At 43.8% G+C, this 18,453-nt stretch overlaps 1 protein-coding gene across 1 annotated transcript; it reads left to right on the top strand.

Annotated features, from left to right (window-relative positions):
- Positions 1-3,256: 3,256 nt before the first annotated feature.
- grxcr1a (glutaredoxin and cysteine rich domain containing 1 a) lies at positions 3,257-16,874 on the top strand. Its single transcript, XM_034093077.2, has 4 exons — positions 3,257-3,643; positions 5,069-5,308; positions 5,407-5,472; positions 16,695-16,874. The coding sequence occupies exons 1-4, from the start codon at positions 3,257-3,259 to the stop codon at positions 16,872-16,874; spliced, it is 873 nt and encodes a 290-aa protein (XP_033948968.1).
- The last annotated feature ends 1,579 nt before the right edge of the window (positions 16,875-18,453 follow it).

Raw genomic sequence — 18,453 nt, 5'->3', positions numbered from 1 at the left:
CCCCTTGTGGACGTTGATCTGCAGTCAGGGAGGCTGAGCTGGTTGATATAGCCAACTAATGAACAAATGGTGTGTCACTGCAGAGTCATTTTACCTAAACCAAATTCACATATGTTGATTAATGTGTGCAGATCTTGTCAAACCTGCTCAAAAAGAAATGTCGTGCTCTATAGGTAAGAGTTGCATTACAATAGTATTCTATATATCATTTTCTCTCAGTCCCTGGCTGTGAAGATCAGATTGTGTCTTATTAAAGCCATATTTAAAAATGTACTGCAAATCAGTCAAATTATAAAGTTAGCATACCAATCATGCTGGCAATATGTGAATACATCTGTTTATTCGATCTGCACAAAATTAAAACCATTCATCACCCTGCTCTGTTTGACTTCTTCTACTCAGTCACAGTTGAGGCAGTGAACAGCAGTGAAATTAAAAAGTGTTAAAAGTATTAATCTTTTCAAATTGCTTTTTTAATAGCAGTCGAGGTGGCTGGTGAGGTTACATTTGCACTACTGGTGAGTAAGGCAGAGAGATAAGCTCTGCAGGTTGAATGTACTATCACCAGCTCAGTGGGCTCTTGTATAAATGTACTAAAGTGAGATAAAATGGCTGCTTGACTCAACGTGGTGTGGGTGTTTTCCACTGAACTCTAGATAAGCATATCCCGTCCTATCTTCATAGGAGACTTAACAACATTGTGAGCATGTTGTTTTCGTTATCCTAATTCATCTTTTCACTGTAGTAGTACTGTATCCATGTGAAGTCTTTTTTATGGAAAAGGTTTTTAAATTCAACAGAAAGTTATAGTGTATGGAAAACGGATGATTGAGAAACTGGTCCTCCATGATATTTGAAATAAAACTAATTAAAATGAAAATGATATGCAAAGACCTTGACTGATTTATTCCAATTATAAGAACAGTATGTTCAACTGGCAGGCAGAGAAACATAAGCAGCTTTATCCAGGCACCGACTGCCAAATTCAAAATGTAGAATCTGTAATCCATCCAGCACTGTGTAATATAATATAATATAAAACTTTATGCAGCATCAGTATTTAGTATCTTTAAGATATAATTTCCCTCAATACGAAGCATTTGACACTAACACTCTCCACTGAAACACAAATTGCTTTGCAGTTCTCGAACATGCATGTTCTAAGAAAGACTTGTATAGAAGACTTATATTTACTCATCTGCTATTTATTTAACTGTCCAGGTTCACTCTTTAAAGCAGATTTGCCGATTTTTAGAAACAACTGTTATTGGTTTTTGGGTCAAATGTAACTAACATCCCACAGAAAAACACAGATATCAATTACATCACCTTTTATCAAGTAAGTCCTATGAAGCAAGTGAAGACCAGGGAGACAAGCCCCAAATCTGTAAGCAGCACAGACAGAAATCTCCTATTGGAATAACAAAATAGTCTTACTTGGGAAGCTTTTTCTTAAAAGGGACCTATTATACAATTGTGTTCATGATATCTTACATAGACAATTAACAGGAGTAATTATTTCTAACATTTTTAAGTTGTCACTTTAGATCAATAAGACTAGGAACCAGAGCCAGACTCGAAATACTACTACATTCTCAGGGTGTAACTAAAGCTTGGTTGGACACATCACACATTTTCCCAGATGGATTTTCTTTAATGATCAGCACGATGTGACATGAAAAAGTGATGATATGCTGTGGGTGTGTGTTTGTGTGTGTGGATCCTACATCAGGGGCCAAACTGCAGCACTCAAACAGAGTGGTGCAGTCACCGCTATAAACTGACGTGTCACATCTCCAGGGAGCTGCTTCATCACCTGTGACAAAAGAAAACTGATCGAGGCGTCTCTGAAGACACGCTGCTGTTTTGTGTCAGTGTGACATATTATATGGTCTGGTTCTCTTTTGCTCTGAGGATGCCAAGGAGAACACCTGCACTCCCTCTCTGGGTGTAACACATTAAGCGGTCAAATAATATCCACTTACATGTGTTTGGAAGATGAAACAGTACATTTTACTTTCCTTTTAATACTTTCCTTAAGATGATGTTCAAACTCTTGGAAACAAAAATTCAAATGAATGAATGAACAAATGAAGAGCCTGTAGAATCTGAAATTAAGAATCCACATTCATTTCTATTGTTAAAGTTACGTCCTCTCTTACTTATACTACCTCATTGTTCTTTCTGTACGTTTAATGATGATCATAGGTCAGCCTATCCTTCCTCTTCTCTTCTCCGTGTCCTATTCAGATGGATGAATCACTTTTTAAAGAAGCCTATAAGTAATATCTAAATGTTTCTTGTAAGTTCAAACAAAACTGCAACCAAGAATGCTAGCTTCTTTGTGAGACATACTGCAGAGGTTCTTTCAGCAAAATGCTCATTTCAGCATGCTTACATACTCACAATGACAATCCTTACATGCTGAGATTTGTATAATGTATGAAGTATAATGTTCACTAAACTCAACTACATGTTAAGAGTTAGCTAAACTGGATAGCTAACACACAAACTGGTTATAGTGCTTGTTTAGCATCTTAGCATGCTATACATTAAGCTAATTAGCACTGTTTGGTCACAACAACACAAATCAGGGTATCAATAAAGTTATTAGGATTAATTGCCTATTGAATTAATGATCATTAAATAGGCCTAGTTTTTGAGATATTTTAGTCTGAACCAAATGAGCAGACCAGATGATATAAATTGTGTGAAAAAGTTGTGTTGAAAGTGGATGTTTTCAGCAGTCTCACAACTAAATCATTATTTATATTTTAAATATTTAATGTTGTAGGAAATAACCAGTGGTGCAGTGAATCATGAAATGAAGCTGTTGTTGCCTCACAGCTTTGGCTGTTATCTTGTCAGTAGAGATATAAATGTGTATTTGTTTGATTAAAGCACACAAGTCAGGCCATTAAAAGTCTTCTGTCAAAGCTTTGGTGAAAACTTTGTAAACTGTGATGAATAATTTAAAGACAACTATCATTTTACTTGAGCTTAGCTTGCGAGGTTGCCATGGAAGAGATGCATGCATTATTTACTGGCAGTGTGAGTCCGACTGTAAGGCAGCTTACAGGCTCCCAGTCATTTTTAGATCTGTTCAAACTCCGAGGATTAAACGTAGTTGTAATCCATGGGGAACAAACTAGAGTGTGTGAGCTAAGTGTCTACCTCCGAATGAGAAGTGAGGAGCTACGCTGCAATGTTGTGGAGGACCAGGTAATGTGGCAGAGAGTTCTCAATGGAGGGGTCGATGCCGATGGCTGGACAGGAGAAGCCACAGAAGCGGGTGAGGTTCCGCGTGGCTTCGGGGAACAGTGGCCGGGTGCTGAAGGAGATATTCAAGGATGAGGGCCCTTCAGACTCCCTGGACTCAGACTGCACCAGCAGCTCTGACGCAGATCGGGCCAGCACCCCGTCTACAAGTGGAGACGTACACCTGTATGGATACCTGGGCTCCGAGCTGGCCGACAGCGAGTACGAGCCTGATGAACTGCTCAGGTATGCAGGGGCCACAAAGGATTGGATGTTCACCACCAAGAGGGTCAACATACTCAGTACAAATGGGACTGTAAGAGGGGTCAAGCACAAAGTCTGCGCGGGTCAGACGCTGTTTGAAAACCTTCCCAATGCCAACAGTGTGAGTACATCTTAAAGAGCCTAGTTTTGTTTTATCTTATTACTCCGCCAATTGAGGCCATGATTCTAGTTTGATTTGTTTGTTTGTCAACAGGAATACAGAAAAACTACTGGCCACATTTTCATGGTAGCCCATTACATTTTGGAGTAGATCCAAATCATGGGGCAGATAAATAACACACATTCTTTACACTGGTTACCATTGTGAGATGGGGCATTCACCTTTTATAGAGCTCTGCATTCTCCAAGTGCCCTTTCATTTGTTTAATACAATCTGTATAACACCAGTTCCCATCAGTGTCATCCCTCGCCTTAAGTCTAGTTACAGGTAGGAGCAGTATGACTGGGAGAATAGCTCACAATAGAAGACAAGGTCACAGAGTAATTAAAGATTAATGATGCATTTCGGTAAGTGTTTCAAGAGAAACTAATCAGGTTAATGAATTCTCTGCACTTTCTAGTAACCCAGCGGGAAGAAGTGTTTGTTATTCTGAGGTCACTCTTTGGCTCGTGTCCAGATGCAAATGGTGATGGTGAGAGTCATATTGAAAAAGCCACGTTTTTTAACAAACACCATTATCGTCAATTCAATAGAGCTGGTCATCACAGAGAGTTTATTTTTAGGAGAAGTTTAAATGCTTCTAACAGTCATTTCTTATATTAAAGGAACATTCAGGTGTTTGACAGGTTGCATTGTCCTGAGCAATACACCTGCCATGACAGAGAGGCATCCCCTAACAATGCGTGGGTATACTGTATGCGTCATATGGGTGAAAATAACTCACATTCAACAGTGACTCATGTTCACCTGCAGCTTTCCTGTCAGCGGTATAAGTTGAAAGAGGTCCCTGCTAACTTTTTTTTACATCCATCAATGAACATTTTAATTTTATATATATTTATTTGATATAATAATGTTTTTAGTAGTGAGTTGAAATGCTGTGCAGACTTATAGCCTACAATTCAAATAAATACATGACTTTAAATGAGAAAGACCCATCATTTTGATGGGCCACCTGCTCTAACTTCAGCTATGTGCAAGTCTCTAAATTGATTTGTTTGAATATAAATATATTGATGGTCTGATTCCTAAAAGCTATTGAAATATTGCATAACTTGTAGTATAGTTAGAACATGCGGTATAACTGTCTAATATGGCACATTTCATAAGATTGTGATAGTAATAATGGAAGTGATAACCTCCAAACACACAGCGCCCAAACACCTAGGAAGGGATTTCGTTACCAAATATGGTTGAATCCTTGCTTTACCTTGACATCTGTATGTCATTTGAAAGCAAAAAGACATTCAATACCTACAAATGTAGCTTTTAAAGACCCCTGTGGTTAAATTGATCCTTATGGATAACAACAACAACAAAAAACTGAATTCTGTTACTAAATTCAGGATTGTTACTTTTTCTTAGGTGGAGTTATCTCTTGAGTTTGGGCGGATAGTGATCTACACTACCAGTTTCCGTGTGGTGAGGACAACCTTTGAGCGCTGCGAGCTGGTCCGGAAGATCTTCCAGAACCACAGGGTGAGGTTTGTGGAGAAGAACATCGCCCTGGACTTCGAGTACGGGAAGGAGCTGGAAGAGCGGTGCAGACGTGTGGGAGAGCCTCCTTCATTACCAGTTGTGTTCATCGACGGACACTACCTTGGGGTCAGGTCTTATTCTCAGTCCTTTTGTAAAGATATCTGACGTCAATATCTTTCACATCCACACATTGAGTTGATTAAATATTCAATTGTGCTTCTCAGGGTGCTGAAAAAATACTAGGCATGAACGAATCAGGAGAGCTTCAGGATCTTCTGACAAAAATTGAGGTTGGTTATTACAGTGTTTGCATTGTAATAAATGACATGAATAATTCATTATAGTAAAATAGATTATATTCTTGTGAATCGAGTTGAGTCACAGAGGGATTTGACTCACACTGCTTGATTAATTATTTGTGTCATGTTATGTATAGCACGTCATATTAAAACAAGGTAATTACAGTCATAATAAATGATGCTTTGTGTTTGCCAATAGTTACTGAAATGAACACAATGCAAACGGCAGCAGTCATTTCCCTATCACTAGCTGTGCTGTAAATAAAACATGAACAAACAGCAATGTAAAAGATGCATGCCCATCAATAAATTACCATCAATAATGGAGGGTGTGTTATTGATTTAGTCTCAACACATTTGTTCAAACACAACACATTGCTCGGTGGTACAAAACGATGTGTAAACTATTTCTGCGTCTCCCTCAGCTGGAGCAACTTCTGTCTCACAAACACTGGCCTTCTCTCAGGCCTTGCTTCTAATTTGGACCCAATGAAAGTCTTCATAAGTGAATACGAAGCAGTGCTATGACATTTAAGTCATGCATCTCAGTCACTGCAGGCAATTTAAAAAATAAGCTGCGAAAGGTCATGCATGAACTAATCAGTCCAGAACTGCCCTGCAACATGGCTTTATTGTGTGCCAGTATCTGTTATACTCCTGGGGTGATAACAACATCTTAACATTTTGAAAATGAAGTTGTGTATAGCTACACCTTTTGGGTAAATACACCATCTTGTTGAGAATTAGAGGAGAAGGTTAATATGGCTCATATGAAGCTAATTGTGAAGCAGAATTGTCTGTATTTGTTAAAAAGATGTAACTGGCAACAACAACAACAACAACAACAACAACAACAACTGTGCAGCCATTTACAGACGGTTTTTGACACTGCTGTTCTATTTCGTATATGGCTTCGCCCTCTAAGGCTATCGCTATTGGGTTATCCCTCTGCGCTCCCGCGCAGCACTGAAACACTTGTAGTCCACGCCCACCCGCCAGGTGGGCCCCACCCTCGGGCCTCCTTCCGGTATAAATAGGAAGGTGGCCCGGCAATCTGCTCCCTCTTTTCTTCAGCAACCAGCAGTACTGAAGCATGAGAAAGAATCATGAGCAGCAATGATCGTATCCGCATGTGTCCTTCGTGCAATACAGGATATGAGCTATGATTTGCACCCGATATGCGCATCCTGCCTGATGCTGATTTTAATGACTGATTGAACCACAGCAATATTGTTTTAGAGTTTTTATATGTTTAACTGCTATGCCTGTCATCTTTGCTCTATGTGTTTGTGTTGTCTCCTGTGTTCTGTAGTGCCCGGAGTCTGTCTTTTTATTTGTTTCCCTCCCAAACCCCATCCCCTCAGGAAGCCTTTGCCTCCAGTCAGGTCATCATTGTAAATAAGAATTTGTTCTTAATTGATTTTCCTGGATAAATAAAGGTTCTACTACTACTACTCCTACTAATGACGGAAACTATAATTTACATTTGTTTTACTATGTTCAATCTGAATTTACTTTAAAATAAAAACATCTATATTGATTATGACTTTTCTACATCAAACTCACAGGTTTACCATTGCTTTGAGAACAAAGATATTAATGTACCCCTTTTAGAAGTGAAGATATAGTCATTTGTTCTGGGCATTTTCTAGCCTGAGACCTGAAAAACAGGCTTGGGGCTTAACTGTTAACAGCTTGTTGTTACCAAACCTGAATCCTGGGGGGTATACTACGAAGCAGGATTTTCGCTTAGCCGGCTAAATTCAGGGAAAACTCCGGCTTTCCGGTCCTATGAAGCTGGTTCTCTTTTTAGCAGGCTAGATCTCCATGGTAACTTATGCTTAGTGGCTAACCTGGTCGGGACCAGGTTAGGTTGCAGGCTAAGAGCTCAACTCAGTGAAAGCACTGCCTGCTGACCAATCAGAGCTCAGTGTGCGGAGTTTAAAGCGATCAAGTCAAATTACAGGAGAAAGGAAATACAGAAAAGCTGCCGTTGCAGGAAAGACGGCCGGCAAAAATCACCGACTGTGTGAACGTGAACATTAATAGAATATCACCTCCCATCTTCAGAGCAATCTGACTATTATAACATTAGCAGTAAGAAATCTTACTTAAATATCTGCCACAACATAAGTAACCGGATCAGAGTAACATACAGTCCGCGGCATATCACTTCATAATCATATATTTCCTTATCTGAGTCAACTGAGCCGTATCTGGCCGTGCAACACTCACAGTGTCACATACTGTATGCAGAAGTATTATTTTAAGCAACATATTAAGTTAACGAAACACTCGAGACAAATGTAATTAAAGTCAGATCCACTCGTGTCTTAGACGGGGCAGTAATATCATCAGTGGCGTTTCTATATGTACAAAAGTGGTGGGGCACAACAAACTCAGATGTCTAAATATAAGCTTCTGCAGAGAGGTTCATGGCTGGTGAGGCACTGACTCTTCAGGTTTACAAATATTATATTTTGACCTAAATCAAAATATAATATTATTTTCAAAAGCTTTTTTTGTCTGATGCTTCAATTAATTTTAAACAGACAGTTCAACAGAAGGATACCCAAAACATGTAATTTTATCATTTACATATTGAATTGTTCTCTCTTAGTAAGATCCCATTTTCAATAAAATTGCATAAATTAAATAAAATTACAGTCTTACATGAAGATGAAGTCCATTTGCCTGTCCTTCTGGACAAAAATCTCTATTACTTTTTTGTAAAAGTCCTCCTTATCTTCTTGTAGTTTCAAAAGTCTATCATAAATCTAATCTAATCAATAGATTTATGATTCGAAAATTATAAAAGTAGGGTAGACATGTGGATATTAACCGGCTGAACAAAGCGTGCATTTATCTAACAGGTTTGTTTCCCACAGATCTTATTTTGAGCTATTTTCTAAAATCCTATGGAGAAATCTCATTGCTTTTAGGTCGAGGGAAGCCATGCGCAGCTTACTTCCGGGTTTTAGGACGCCTCACTGCAGCTCTCTCGTCTCCTCTTCACACACCACACTTTTCGCGGCACACGTACTTACAGCCAATCAGCTCTGAATTATGTGAGATGACGTATGGTGGGGATGGCAGCTCTATGCCCCTCTGGTCATTATTTTTTTGCCACACACATTAAATAGGACAATACTCTGAGCATGCGCAGTGTAGTTTTTACAGTCACCATTGACTTAAACAGGGAGAGGGAGGGGCAGGATCAGGTTTTGTCCCACATGGCTCTAAACAGCTCAATAGGCACACACTGACAGTGTGTGCCTATTGAGCAGTGTGACACTGTAGACACTAATTAGAAGAACACAGACTAAAACAGCAATGTACAGACAAATCAGATGATTAAACATGATCTTAAAATATATTTTTTTATTTATTTTTTGCATTTTTTTGTAATCATTATTTTTAATACTTTCTGCTGACACTAGATGGGGCTGTGCCCCTAATGACCAGTCGCCACTGGATATCATAAACCTTTTAATGTACGCATTCAAACTTTTTCGGTTACCAGCTGTATTCACCTTGCAGGTGCATCTCCTCTGTGGCTTTGATCCTGGATAAAGTGTGTAAGTCATGGATGTTTAAAGTTTAACTTCTTCATATGTCTAATATTAGAGTTGACTTTTCATTCAGGAAGTATGACGCTGGGCTGTCAGTACGCTTCTCCATGTTTGTGATTGGTCGAATGCTCCAAATACCACCCCTTTCATGTGAACGCGCACCTAACTAGATAGGACACGGCTGGCTTGAGCGATCCACTTGATAACCTGCGTCGTAGTACCATTTAGTGAGAGCGCGTATGTTTTGGATTAGGCCAACCGGCTAACTCAAACATATCCAGGTTAGGTTGAACCAGCTTCGTAGTACAGGCCCCTGGGGTGATAACGATAGTTACGGCTGTAACTACGGTTCTATGAGTCCCGGATGACCGCCAGGGGCGGTGCTTTAGCACTGGATATGTCCATCGCGCGCATGCGCAGCTCGAGTACCAATAACAACAAAGTCACCTGTGACCCACGTGACACCGGCTATATCAGCCGGTATTGTCAGAGGATCTGTTCCCCGAATCTTCTCGCGAGCACACAATAATTCTGAGTGACAGGGAACTCTGTCGGTCATCCGGGACTCATAGAACCGTAGTTACAGCCGTAACTATCGTTCTATTTCGTCCCTACTGACCGCCAGAGGCGGTGCTTTAGCACTGGATGACTTATACCAACAATGTCATGAAGAATCCAAGCCCTTGCTCACCACTGGAAGCAGCGGAGCTCGGCAAAAGGACCACGCCCAAAGAATCGGGAGTGGCGACATTGACCTGATGACAACTGGAGAATGTGCCAGAAGACGCCAACGACGCCGCGGCGCAGATGGTCTCCAGGGGCACCCCTCTCAGGGCAGCCCAATATGTTGAGATTCCCCTTGTAGAATGGCATCTCAGCCTGATGGCAGGGGGCGGCCACTGGCCCCGTAAGCCTGTGAGATGGTATCGACAACCCAGTGGGGCAGCCACTGGTTAGAGGGCCTAACCTCCTTTAGTGCCGCCAGGGCAAACTCAAGAGTTGCTCCTCCTGCCGTATACAGGCAGTAGCCTTGATATACGCCCTTTGGGCACCCCCAGGGCACAGCAACTTCGATGTGCTGTACTCCTGAATGTCAAAGCGTGCCAGCTGGGCAGGCTGATTGAAGTGAGTTTGTGGAAGGACCCCGGCGGGAATGCCACATTTGCCCAAAGGGCAACGCCTGAGAGTCTCACCTCGGGCATGTATTGTTTATGGAGAGGACATGCAACTCCCCGACTCACTTCCCTGAGGCTATGGCAAGCAGAAATGCTGCCTTCGTGGGCAGCCACCTAAGCCCCACCTGGGCCAGGGGCTCGAAGGGAGGAGATGATAGGGCATCCGGCAGCAAGGGCAGGTCCCAAGCCGGAGCCCTCGGGGTGCAAGGGGGACGCTGCTGTAAAGCCCCTCTCATAAAGAGGGACACCGACCTGTGGCACCCCACCGTGGCGCCGTCGACCCGAACATGTCGGGCAGAATCGCAGCCATATAAATTCAGAGTGGAGTGAGAACGTCCACTTTCCACACGAGAAAGTTTGCCGAGTAGAACCCCCTGGCTAAGCAGAGGGTCTTACTGGGTTGATTGCCGGATCGCTGACGACTGTCAATTAGACCCAGCCGAAGGCTAGGGGCCGGAGCTGCAGTCCGTACCCCTGGGTTAAGGTGAAAACCACCCAAGGGACGGAAGTACAGACTGCACAGAAACTGAGCTGCTGCTGGGAAAGCAGCCTCCGACCACCCCCGGGATTTCAGAGCCCAGCCCTCCGGACCCTGGAGCCTCTTGGGGGGTTCCGGTAAGGCTCTGGGGCACGAGGCCGCCTGGAAGGCGGGCGACATGGGGCACGAAAGTCATTGGGAGGCGGTTGAGTGGGCCGCTAAGACCTCTGCAGACCACCCCTGTAATCCGGCGGCTGAGTGCGGCTGCTAGAGCGGCCCCTGGGCCTGCTGGGAGTGGGCACAGGTCTGCGAGGACCCGAGTGCTGCTGCCTGGTCTGCCTAGCTTGGGCGGCACGCTCCAGTGCCTCCAGGGCAGCCGATCTAAACAGCTCTAAACAGCTCACCCCCCAACCGAAGGAGGGGGGGGGGGGGGCTAGGGGCTAGCAGCCCCTACACCGGGCCCAGGCTGAAGAGGCGACTTCATCATGCCCCTATCGGCAGCCAGCCGATCCACTTTAGAGGACAGCCTGTTTCTAGTCCTTCTATTGGGGGGAGCACACATAGCCATCGCTCCCTCAAGTCACCGGGAACGGCCGAATTGATCTGGAGGAGGACGTGACAAGGAGAGGTGTCTGTTGGCTGCTGCCAGACGTTCCACCTCAGTGATTCGAGCCACTCTGAGCACCCGAGGCATGCAGCTACAGCTCATGCAGGCGTTTACCGTGAGAACCTCCCTCAGATGCTCGAATTTCGTCCCCACTGACCGCCAGAAGCGGCCGAGGCAGGAGGGGCAGCGGTCGTGGCCGTCCTCGGGCTCAAGAGAAGCCATACAGGCGCTACATGAAATAACCCTGTAGGTAGCCAGATGCAGCGTAGCCGGGAGCGGGTGCGGGAACCCAGCCTTCACCAGCTACCAGCTTAATGGAAAGAGTAGAGCGTTGCTGCTACTCGCCGAACAGAAAGAGGGATGTAATTACACCCACGTTACCGGCAGAGGGAGCGGGAGCGAGAGCACTGCCTTCACCTGGCTGGATTAATAAACACGGCAGTTCAGCGTCTACCAGGCGCGGGGGCGAGAACACTGCCGGCTGAGTTAGAGACGAATGCCAGATGCAGCATAACCGGGAGCGGGTGCGGGAACGCAGCCTTCACCCGCTACCTGCTTAACGGAAAAACAGGGCAGTTCCGCGTCTACCAGGAGCGGGGGCGAGAACGCTACCTTCACTGGTTGAGTTAGAGACGAATGCCAGATGCAGCATAACCGGGAGCGTGTGCGGGAACACAGCCTTCACCAGCTACCTGCTTAACAGAAAGAGTAGAGCCGCGCCGCTACTCGGCCCAACAGAAATAGGGATGTAATTACACCCACGTTACCGGCAGAGGGAGCGGGAGCGAGATCACTGCCTTCACCAAGCTGGATTAGTAAATAAGGCAGTTTACCAAGAGCGGGGGCGAGAACACTGCCTTCACTGGCTGAGCTAGAGGCGAGTGCCAGATGCAGCGTAACCGGGAGCGGGTGCGGGAACACAGCTTTCACCAGCTACCTGCTTAACGGAAACCAGGCAGTTTAGCGTCTACCAGGAGCGGGGGCGAGAACACTGCCTTCACTGGTTAAATTAAGACGAATGCCAGATGCAGCGTAACCGGGAGCGGGTGCGGGAACACAGCCTTCACCAGCTACCTGCTTAACGGAATAAACAAGGCAGTTTAGCGTCTACCAGGAGCGGGGGCGAGAACACTGCCTTCACTGGTCGAGTTAGAGACGAATGCCAGATGCAGCGTAACCGGGTGCGGGAACACAGCCTTCACCAGCTACTTGCTTAACAGAACAACAAGGCAGTTTGGCGTCTACCAGGAGCGGGGGCGAGAACTGCCTTCACTGGTTGAGTTAGAGACGAATGCCAGATGCAGTGTAACCGGGAGCGGGTGCGGGAACACAGCCTTCACCGGCTACCTGCTTAACGGAAAAACGAGGCCGTTTGGCGTCTACCAGGAGTGGGGGCGAGAACTGCCTTCACTGGTTAAGTTAGAGTCGAACGCCAGATGCAGTGTAACCGGGAGCGGGTGCGGGAACACAGCCTTCACCAGCTACCTGCTGAACGGGAAGAGTAGAGCGGTGCTACTACTCGCCGAACAGAAAAAGGGATGTAGCTACATCCGCATTACCGGTAGAGGGAGCGGGAGTGAGAGCACTGCCTTCACTTAGCTGGGTAAAATAAAGAAGCTTAACAGTATACGCAAGACGTTAGCCGAGCGGCTGCTGCTAACGATCAAGCGAGATCAAGTCAAATAACACATGTTTAAGACCAGATAACTAGCTTTTAAAGAATAGAATAGCACAGAGCCGTAGTTACAGCAGTAACCATGGCCAGGGCTCACACGGCATCTAACCGTAGTTACAGTAGTAACTATGGCCAGTACTTACACAGCATAGAGCCGTAGTTACAGTAGTAACTCTGGCCAGTACTTGCACGGCTTGGAACCGTAGTTACAGTAGTAACTATGGCCAGTACTTACATGGTTCAGAACCGTAGTTACAGTAGTAACTATGGCCAGTACTTACACAGCATAGAGCTGTAGTTACGGTATTGCCTATGGCCAGTACGTGCACGGCTTGGAACCGTAGTTACAATTAAGATGAACTTTTATTAATCCCTCATGGGGAAATTATTTCTCTGCATTTGACCCATCCTAGTGTTAGGAGCAGTGTGCTGCCATTTTGAACGGCGCCCGGGGAGCAATGTGGTTACAGTAGTAACTATGGCCAGTACTTACGGCTTAACCCCGTAGTTACAGTATTAACTATGGCCAGTACTTACGGCTCAGAACCTTAGTTACAATAGTAACTGTGGCCGGTGCCTAAAAGTGTCAGCCAACGGCTGCCCACTAGACAATATAATATTGGGAGGATTAAATCCTCCTTAATGGCCATACATGCAGAGCACACGGCACACACAGTGAAGATTGTTCTCTGCATATCGTCCTAGTGCTAGGAGTCTAGTACTAGGAGCAGTAAATACAACGATATAGCGCTACTGCAACCATACCATGCGTCTACCGGGAGCAGCAGCGAGAGCACTGCCCTCACCGGCTGAGTTAAATAATGAAGCTTAACCGTACATGCAAGGTGTTAGCCAAGCGGCTGCTGCTAACAATCAAGCAACCAAGTTAGAACACAATGTTAAGACCAGATAATTAGCTTCTAAGAAAGAGAACAGCCCGCATAGAACCGTGCCTGGTTAGAGTAGTAACCGCACATGCCGAGCACACAGCACCCGCCGTGAAGATGTTCTCTGCATATCATCCTAGTGCTAGGAGTCTAGTACTAGGAGCAGTAATAGAACGATCTAGCGCTACTGCAATCAAACCCTATGCTACAGGGAGCGGGAGCACTGCCCTGAGTTAATAGTTAAGCTCAACAGCAAGGTGTTAGCCAAGCGGCTGCTGCTAACAATCAAGCGACCAAGTCAGAACACAAATGTCAAGACCAGATAATAGCTTCTAAGAAAATAGAAAGTACTTACCTTACTTTCTGCATCTAAACGAAAAACGGGTTTAAAGTATGACCCTCTGGGCTTCCATACTAAATTGAATGAGGGACGCAGCCAAAGCTGGGACTCAAATGCTAATGATAGCTCGGGCACAACGCCACAAGCAGAACTTTCAAAAGAGCATAAGGGCAACTTTATGGGAGAGGAAGCGGGAACACTGTCGTCACCAGAAAGTCTAAGCCACAAACAATAAGACGGTAATCAGGACAACTTGGCTGGGAGAGGGTGTGGAAACACAGCCATCAACAGCAACAAGCTGACACCAACCTGTCTGTCGAGGCTCTGCACAGCCGGCCGCAGCTCCTGGAGGACGCGTCTAACGACCCGTAGCTCCGACTGTCAGTCACGAAGCTCCCCGCGGCCAGCTGTTTGCAGAGAAATCCCTCAGATCAAACGCTCAAACCTGAACGCTGTAGGCTACAAAAACGTAGCCACGGTACCCTCGCGCAGCGAGAAGATGAAAGGAACAGATCCTCTGACAATACCGGCTGATATAGCCGGTGTCACGTGGGTCACAGGTGACTTTGTTGTTATTGGTACTCGAGCTGCGCATGCGCGCGATGGACATATCCAGTGCTAAAGCACCGCCTCTGGCGGTCAGTAGGGAAGAAATAGAACAACATCTTAACATTTTGAAAATGAGTAGCTACACCTTTTGGGTAAATACACCATCTTGTTGAGAATTAGAGGAGAAGGTTAATATGGCTCATATGAAGCTAATTTTGAAGCAGAATTGTCTGTATTTGTTAAAAAGATGTAACTGGCAGCAACAACAACAACAACAACAACAACAACAACAACAACAACAACAACAACAACTGTGCAGCCATTTACAGACGGTTTTTGACACTGCTGTTCTTCTTTTCACTATTTTGGAGATATCTTCCACTCAGAATTACTGAGGATGACACAGTTATTCTGACTTGGTCACTCCTAGTTATGGTCTAAAATGATAAGGTTATTACAGGACATGTGCCAGACTATTTCTTGGTTCGGGGTAGTGACTTTCTGGAGTGCGTGCGTGCGCTGCAAGAGATAGTCTGGCACAGTACATCCAGTTAAACCACAACTTGTCATTTAAACATATAACATATAACGTGTTTATGCATTAGCTTTAGAGATGTTATCTGATTTGTTTAACTCTGCATAGAGCCAGACCAGCTGTTTCCTCATTTCTATTCTTTATGAGTATTATAGCAGTATTATCCCACACTGTAAAATGTTTGACTGTAAAATTACAGTAAATTACTGGCTACTAGTTGCATGGATTTCACGGTAATTGACTCACAGTCAATTATCGTGAAATCCATCAAACATTTGACAGAATATTTCACAGTAAATTACTGTAGATATTTTACAGTAAATTAGAATAAAAGTACAACTAAATACTGTGACTTTACAGTTGCCATGCCCATGGAATTACTGTGATATAGCAGTACAGAGCTGTGATATTATGGTACCTTGCTGTACATAAATTACAGTAATTACCTCTATTTTCACACTATTACTGTAGAAGTAATGCAACACAGTAGCCAGTAATTTACTGTAAATATAAAAATGTAAATAATACAATAATATATTGTAAATCTGACTGTTCACTGGGATTTTACCATAACTACACAATTCAATCAGCTCAATCAACAAAGAAAATGCCCATTTTAACTTTGTATTACTCCATTGAAGTGCAAAGTACATTTCACAGTGTCTTGGACATGTTGTTACGGCCTCAACCTCTACTCCACGTAGTGGCTGGTGCTGAGACCCGCAACATGAAAGAATACACGCAATAACCGGTACTTGGTAACGAGCATTTATTGATAATCAGCCGTTTGCTCACACAGCAAAACGGGAAACAAAAAGAGGTCTGGAGGACTGGCCAAAAGGAACAAACAGAAGGAGGGATCCAGAGCTTCCCCCCCCCTAACCAGAAATCAAATATAAACCCTATGGGAAACAAAATAAAGCCACGAAAACTGGACTATGTCCTCCAGGCTAAACATAAGAGAGAGGTATTCGAAGGAGAGTGTCTCCTGGCGTTAGGACAGGCGAGACATCCTTCTCCTCCAGCTTCTCTTTATATATACATGGCTGAGTGGAATTTGGAACACCTGGGCAGAGGCGGAGCCAGGGGCAGACCAGGTGCACCTGCAGCAGGGAGACAGAAAGAAAACAAGGAGGGGAGCACGTAACACATGTCTACACAGACATCCACTCGAAGTCAACCATTTTTCTGAAGAATGTGCTGACATGGGGGTTTACATTTCCATGCCTACAGTATTATATTGTGAACATTACAGGTAAAGACTGTAAAGTGGTAAAACAGTAATTTATTGTAAAATATTACAGCTAAATATTGTGAAATCATGGTAATATTTTACAGTGCAGTTTAAAGGTTTGAAATTGTTATTTGTACTAAATGTATTCTATGTTTTTCTAGAGGGTTCAGCAGCCCCAGACGTGCCAGACCTGCGGGGGCTTCGCCTTCATCCCGTGCCCAATGTGCCATGGCAGTAAGATGTCCGTGTTTCGTAACTGCTTCACGGATTCCTTCAAAGCCCTCAAGTGCACTTCCTGCAACGAGAACGGCCTGCAGCCCTGCGAGAGCTGCAGCCACTGAGGATGTTAAGTGCCTGAACCAAAATCCTGACCCCTCTCTCTGGGAATTTCACTGGACTGTAAAACACAGGCAGTGAAATGAAACACATCAGGACCCTTCCTCCAAGGCCATTGATTGTAAAGAAAAAAATATTTGTAATAAAATCTGTGAAATCATGGATCTGGTGTTGTTTGTATGGCACATCTCTAAAATGCACATCAAGCTATTTTTTTGAATTGTCTTCCTTGTCCTTGAAATGTGTCCTTAGGAGTCTGTATGTCTGTCCACCAAGGAGCCATGAACTAGTTTCACCTTCGGTAAGCTTCTTATTGAATTAGTGAGGAGGCTCCTTCTTTAACAATGCTCCCATTACTGATCCCACATCAGACAGAGCTGAGGATAGAGGAGACACAGGACAGAGAGGGAAAGTAAAAAGGCTCAACTTGCAGCCAGTAGAGGGCATGAAACTGAAACCTCAAAGTGGAGCACCAACCCTTATTCAATCTGTATATTAAACTTTAAAAATCTAATATAATCATAGGTGTATCAAATAAATAGGAAACTAGTCGTTTATAGTAAGATATACACAGTGGAATTCAAATAAATCAAGAGAATCCAACATATTTCAGTCTTTTTAATTGTACATTATATATTTCATGCTGGTGTTACATTAGAGCTCAGTCGATTAGACATTCAGATAACAATGTAGATCAGCAAATACTTACTGATAATTGATAAGTTGTTTATTGTAATATTTAAGCAGAAATGCCTGGACAGCCTTTAAAGAATTAGGATTTGCTGATTTCCTTTGTCTGTTTTTGAAGTCTCTTCGAGGCAACTGAATATCTCCATCTGTTGGTTGTGCAAAAACAAGACCTTTGAAAATGTCAAAAATCTGGCTTCATGAATTTGTAATACACCAAACAATGCATCGATAATGAAACAATTAATCAGTTTCGGTCCCATAGTCTAACAAAATATGACTCGAGAGTCTAAAGTCTTTGTTTGGTTCAGCAAACAGAATATTTTTTTCATGGATGGTGAGAAAAGAACCAAGCAAAAGGAAAACCTTCATTGACAGCAGTGTTTTGAAATACATTTCGAATTTCCAAAAAAGGAGAAGGGGGATGCTTAGCTTTGTCTCCAATGCAATGGTAAAACTCGAGGCAACAACGTTTTAATCTAGGAGCAGCACAATGCAATGTGACTGATTGGTTCAATAATGAATTGGCTGCAAAGGGATTTAGGTTTGCATTGAATAATTCAACCCAAGGAGAACTCAATGTGCTCCAGTTTTCTCCAACCGTAAACAAAGCAATGCATTTCCTTTTTACACGACATTAGCATGAAAATGGTAAAACAAGTGACTCTTTAGTCAACATTTCTCACATGCAATCCTCGCCGTTTAGTGTTTTTAACGGATGATGTCATTTGGTGGCTGCCATCCAAAGGGTCAGAGAAACGCAGCTCAGCTCTCTATGCTGTCATAGCCCTGTACAATGCTGCTTGAACATGATCAGACAAGGCAGCACTGTAAAGAGGCTAAAAGCGTAGAGTAGTGTGGTGAAAACGATGATCATCCGCCGCAATGAAGACCTTT

Source organism: Pseudochaenichthys georgianus, chromosome 10, assembly GCF_902827115.2.
Source record: "Pseudochaenichthys georgianus chromosome 10, fPseGeo1.2, whole genome shotgun sequence".
Classification (NCBI taxonomy): domain Eukaryota; kingdom Metazoa; phylum Chordata; class Actinopteri; order Perciformes; family Channichthyidae; genus Pseudochaenichthys; species Pseudochaenichthys georgianus.
Note: the sequence above shows the minus strand (reverse complement) of the source record. Positions and strands in the feature narration are given on the sequence as shown.